Source organism: Triticum aestivum, chromosome 6A (assembly GCF_018294505.1).
Source record: "Triticum aestivum cultivar Chinese Spring chromosome 6A, IWGSC CS RefSeq v2.1, whole genome shotgun sequence".
Taxonomy (NCBI): domain Eukaryota; kingdom Viridiplantae; phylum Streptophyta; class Magnoliopsida; order Poales; family Poaceae; genus Triticum; species Triticum aestivum.
In genome coordinates, this window is record NC_057809.1 from 557,213,428 (window position 1) to 557,218,983 (window position 5,556).

A 5,556-nucleotide genomic window follows, 5' to 3' on the forward strand; every position below is an offset into this window, starting at 1 on the left:
CCTTATGCCACTCTAGATTTTGACATTTCAGTTCTGCCACTCTTAGCTTTTGACAATTATCACAATTGCCATTCCATGGAGTGGCAATTGTGATACATTGTCAAAAGCTAGAGTGGCAAAAGTGAAATAAAATTAATTTGCTGTTGCCACATAATGGTAATTGTGATATTTTTCAAAAGCTAAGAGTGGCAGTACTGAAATGTCAAAATCTAGAGTGGCATAAGGAAAATTGGCAAAATCTAGAGTGGCAAAAACAAAATTTTCCCTATTTTGGGACGGTGGGGGAGTACAATTTTATACTTACCCATAAATAAAAGGATGCTATTTTGATTATACAATTTTTATACTTACCACAGAAAAAACGCAATTTTAATCATACAGATTTTATACTTTTCCAACAGAGACGCAATTTGATATTTTCCCACCAAAAAAGTTAGATTTTGACCACGAGTCCTGATTATGGTTCCTACCTGTCCCTACCGTTGTAAAATAAGAGCACCTGGCTTTGCCCATTCACAAGGACTCGATTCTATGTCCAAACATCACATGCCAGCGGCCGAACGGTTAGGCAACACTAGGGCGCCTGGGTCAAAATTCTGCTTACCAAACAAGATGTCGAGAGGCGAACTCTGTAATTCCCCTCCTGCAAAAGTGATAGCGGCTGTAGCATCCGTGTGGAAGAGGGTAAGCTTTCGGCAACACCTTTTTCAGATTGGAAAGGATGAATACTTGTGTTGGGTCCTGCAGACCAGGATAGCCTCAGATCAAAACCTAATAAATGTACCTGGGGTTGATCATATTTTTGGGGCAATAAGTATTCCGGAATTTGAGCGCTTATGTAGCTCAAAACTCTGCCACCTGAATACTTGATTCATTAAGGTCGTCACCCTATACCCGGAAGTCTCTATCGTTTTCTTTGTCTGTTAAGCTTCACAGGGTTGGGACTCCCTAAATCAAACTGCAATCGTTACTCCAATTGCGGGCGATGGATGTCGCACGAGGAAGAGGATCAGGAGGAACTCACCACCATGTCGATGGAGGACTTGCCGAGGGCGAAGACGGATGGTTTGGCGATGAGCGTACGCCAGATGTACGCGGGGAGTTGCCGATCTCGTCTAAAAACAGATGGACTCCCGTGATGTCCGCCCGGGCGGATATAAACCGGCTTGGATCCCGCCTCCTGTGGCAATTCGGAGAACGGAATCGAAAGAGGGCCGGTTTCTGATTGTACCCCGTGAAGAACTGCTTGGACTGCGGACTGCGACTAAAAAGTGCAGCCTCCCTGGTCGCGGGCTGCGATTCCGAGAGGAGCCGCTTGATTGCTTCGATTGCTCGGAGATTGCGGATCGCAGCTCGAAAATGAGCTGCTGCGTCGATTCCAGATTGCAGCTCCAAAAGGGGGAGCTGCTTATTTGGTCGTCTCTTCTCAAGCGCCGCTCGATCCTCATATGTGGGCGTCGACCGCGACGGCGGCGGCGCGAGGGGGGAGCTCGGCACACGGCAGCCGGCGGGGGAACCGGCGCATATCTGACCTCCGATCCCCTTTCCTCTCTGGTGAAACCCTAGGAGGCGGCGCGTTGGGATCACCATTATATGTCCGGCCTGCGATGGAGGAATGATGGCATGGACGGGCTAAGGCCCAAGGTGTGCTTGCACTTTCGTTCCAGTTCCATATCAAAGGTCTAGCTTGTCTTACAAAAAAACAGAAGGAAAAAAAATGAGGTCTAGCATGTCTTAAAAATGTCCTTCTTGGCTTTAAAAAAAGGTCCATCTTGTCTAAAAGGATTTGGTACTTGGCCAGCTTCTTGGTTTAGATTTTCTTCTTGGGATATTGAATCCCCCCATCATCTTGCAGATAATGTAAGATCCAATATCATCCTATAGAGAGTTCATATTCACCATTCTTACCGATGAATAGTCCATGTAACGCATACGTTGTCCATGTATGGCTCAGCTCAATACTATCACACGGTTTTGGATTTTTTTAATTATATTTTGGGTGAAAAGATCATCATAATATGTTAAAACTATGTATAATGTGGATAAATAAGAATATTCATCTATAAAAATGTATTTAGTTAATAAAAAATTATTACGAAAACTTTTCTTATAAACTGAAATGTTCATCGCTCGAGGGAAAATATTTCTCTCGTGCCAAACAAATATTTATGCGTTAAGAAAATATCAATGTATTAATTATTATTTTTCTTATTAACAAAAATTTAAGATGTTAAAATGTTACTTGATTACATTAATTAGAGATGAAACCGTTGTGTTGCTGCAGAAATTGTTTGTGATTATTTAATGAGATTGGGTTGCATGAAATGTTAGTATTTAGACTAACAATATGAGAATTTGAAACCAAAATACATATAACTACCGAGTAAAATGCATGGCTAGATTTCATATGCCACTAGTGCAGAATGATGTTATTAAGCCCCACCTATCCCACACGCTAGAAAAAAAAGGAATGATGTTATTAAGCCCCACCCATCCTTGCACATGATTTTAAAAGCGCAAACATATGTGTGATGCTTTGCACATGGTTTTTAGAAAAGATATAGTCACAAACAAACACAACCCCACATGAAGTTAGCCAACAAAGACAAAACTAAGAATGGGCGAATGCCATGGCAATAGCTTTGCTCACTGACCATCTTTTGTTATTGGGCCAAATCCACACCAAATCTTCAAAGAAAATCCAGATTAAAAAGACGGCCAGGGCTCACCATGCCTTCAAGGTTGAAGGGAGAAAAAAAAGTGAAAGATTGCTCATGTGTTGCAACTTGCAACTAGTGGATAAATATTCTAGTCTGGTAGCCGTGATATACCGAGCCATATTAGTGTGATTGTGCAAAAATAGAATTTTATTTGACAACCCTTACTTGGTAAGCATTTATTCTTGGTTACCAAAGAAAAATATATTTGATAAGTCAATAAGAGCTGAGGCAATTGATACGATTTTCAGAGAAAACCGATAGAAGAATCAGAGGTCGAAAAGAAAAAATAAAATCACAGACACACACACACACACACACACATAGAGAGAGAGAGAGAGAGGGGTGAAAGCACATAAGATTGATGGTAGAAAATATAACCGGAGGAGCTCTACATGTTTTTATTTTCTACACGTCTGAGATATATTATCGCCCGACCAATGTATTTTTCATGAATATGATACCAATATTATCTTTTTTTAGTCTAACTAGACAATTGTCCATGCATTGCAACAGAAATATAAACATTCTAACAGATTAGCTCATGACTGTGTGTCTATTATTATATTGATGCGCTATAAAATCTTATCAAGTTTTTGTATGCAATCGCCATGATTTACCGACGATTTTATTGTTAAGCACTTTTTTGGTAAGAATTTAATTACTTACCAAACAAAATGTGTTTTTTCATAAGTTAATAAAACATGAAACAATTGATTCGACTTTAGGAAGAATGAATGGGAGAAAAAAAATCAAAGATGAGAGAAAAAACTCAAAAAGAAGAAGAAAAGAGTGGGACATATATAAGGAAGGTTAGACGAAAGAGAGGTGAAATGATAACCTTACTTTTTTAAGTATTATATATAGGGAAAGGAATTATATGAGACCGGGTCTCACGGGTTAGCATGTGAGACCCACCTTAATGGATGACACGTGGCATTTACAAATCACAAAGGATCTACCCACCTCCACTTGAAATCAGGAGGGAGAGATTGAATGCTTTATGATTTGTGAATGCCACGTGTCATCCATCAGGGTGGGACCTCATCTCATATAATTTTTTCTCTATATATAGAGATAACAATATCATCGCTACAAGTGCAGAGCACCACCAGCGGATTGGCCAAGATTACAAAATACGTTGAATGAAATAGAAGACTGATCCAAAAAACTATAGGAAGGGATCAGCAAACACAAATTGCGCAGGACGGCGGGAGAAAGAAACCCCATCCATAATCTTCTTCTGCGTAGCGTTCTTCTGCCTGTTGGTCCATGAGTGCTGCTCCGTTACCATCACCCAGTCCCAGTGCCCCTTGTCCTCCTCAGCACGCCCATTCCTGAACAAGGCTACACGGCGCAACGATGTCGACACTCCCATGACAAACTTCACAAAGGAAATCTGCCTCTTCGTTCCGTGAAAACCAACCACCACGAACTCCTTCAAGTGACGCCGCCGAAGCTTGGTGGGCTCCCATGGTATGACACACCCGGCCCTCTCCCTGCAAGGGGCGATGTGGATGTGAAGGGTCTCGAGGGATGGCGCCATCTCGAGGAGGAGACGGGGCCACGAGACGTCCCAGGAGGAAGGCACGTCGGCGGCGAGCAGTTTCCTCAGCTTGGGCAGCAAGGGCGACGAGGAGCCAGACGGTGACGGCACGACCCATCGTCTTGGTCCGGTGAACCGGAGGATGAGGTTGGTTATGTACGGCGTGCGCCCAAGGAATGAGCCAAGCTCACGCTGGTGCCCAATGTATTCACGCGGCCGTCCCATTCTTGTGCGAAAGAGACCGACGCTAGTGGTGTGGTTGCATTGCCTGAGGCTGGGAAACGAGGTGGACTGATCGAATTGTAGCATGGCATCGGTGTCCCGGGAGGCTAGGCTCTCGAGGTTAGGAAGAGCCCTCATCAGCACCCGTCCCAACGTGCACTTGTCAAAGACGAGCTCCCTGATGTGCGAGCTGGGGGCGTCCACCACCAGGTCCCTGTCCTCCCAGCGGCAATCGCAGGACTTGAGTTGCAGCACCTGCAGCTGAGAGCACATGGTGAAGACGCCCTCGTAGGCGGCCTTGGACGTCGAACCCGTAATGTCTTGCAGGACGAGCATGGTGAGCGCGCTGAACTCGTGCAGCGGCGGGAGCGCGCAGCCTACAAGCTTGAGGCTCCGCAGGCACGACGTGTTGGTCACAGGTCCCTCGATCTCTCTTCTCTCTGTGGTTACACACGCACACGAAGTGTTTGTTGAAACTAAAGGAGAAGCAGAGCAAGGAGGAAAGTCAGAGGAGGCACGCACGAGTTGTGGTTCCAGGCAACAAATGCCCTTCTTTTTTTTTTCTTTTTCAGCAACGAATGCTCTGTGCTACTTGCAACCAATGCAAGGTTCAGCTTATTACATAGCAGAGACCCACTCCACTCCTCCTAACAACTCTGCAGCACATCAACTCACAATGTACTGCTCCTGATCTAAGCATGGACAGCCATGACACACAGTGTCATGTCCTCTCACACAATGCACGACATGTGCATGTACCTTACATCAGGCTCACATGGCAGGAGTCAAACATGCATCAACACATGAGCATGATCAACAATTAATTAAATCATACATTGACTAGATTAACTTCTAACATTCACCCCCTTAATCTTGGCAAGCTTCAGAGATACTCACCATACCAATTCTGCTTCTCAGCTCATGGAACTTCAAACGACCAAGGGACTTGGTTAGAATATCAGCAAGTTGATCTCCAGTAGTAGTGTACTCAACCTCAATTCTTCCATCTTCCACACACTCTCTAATGTAGTGATAACGTGTGTCTATATGTTTACTTCGGTCATGGTGAAC

The 5,556-nt window shown here is 44.1% G+C and overlaps 2 protein-coding genes across 6 annotated transcripts in view; both read right to left on the reverse strand.

Annotated features, from left to right (window-relative positions):
- LOC123128474 (putative F-box/FBD/LRR-repeat protein At5g56810) overlaps window positions 1-1,605 on the reverse strand; it is a 3,986-nt gene extending 2,381 nt beyond the window's left edge. Inside the window, exons 1-2 of one of the 5 annotated variants that reach the window (XM_044548482.1) lie at window positions 1,025-1,595; window positions 605-948 (exon numbers count right to left, since the gene is read on the reverse strand). In XM_044548482.1, coding sequence (XP_044404417.1) covers window positions 605-670 — 66 coding nt within the window. In that variant the 5' untranslated portion in view covers window positions 671-948; window positions 1,025-1,595. Of the gene's footprint in view, window positions 1-604; window positions 959-1,024 lie in introns of all 5 variants that reach the window. The other 4 variants (XM_044548481.1, XM_044548484.1, XM_044548486.1 and 1 more) reach the window with 4 other exon arrangements.
- A 2,283-nt stretch (window positions 1,606-3,888) lies between these two features.
- LOC123129688 (uncharacterized) overlaps window positions 3,889-5,556 on the reverse strand; it is a 7,325-nt gene continuing 5,657 nt past the window's right edge. The window contains exon 2 of the mRNA XM_044549753.1: window positions 3,889-4,918. Within this exon, the coding sequence (XP_044405688.1) occupies window positions 3,889-4,918 (1,030 nt within the window). The remainder of the gene's footprint in view (window positions 4,919-5,556) is intronic.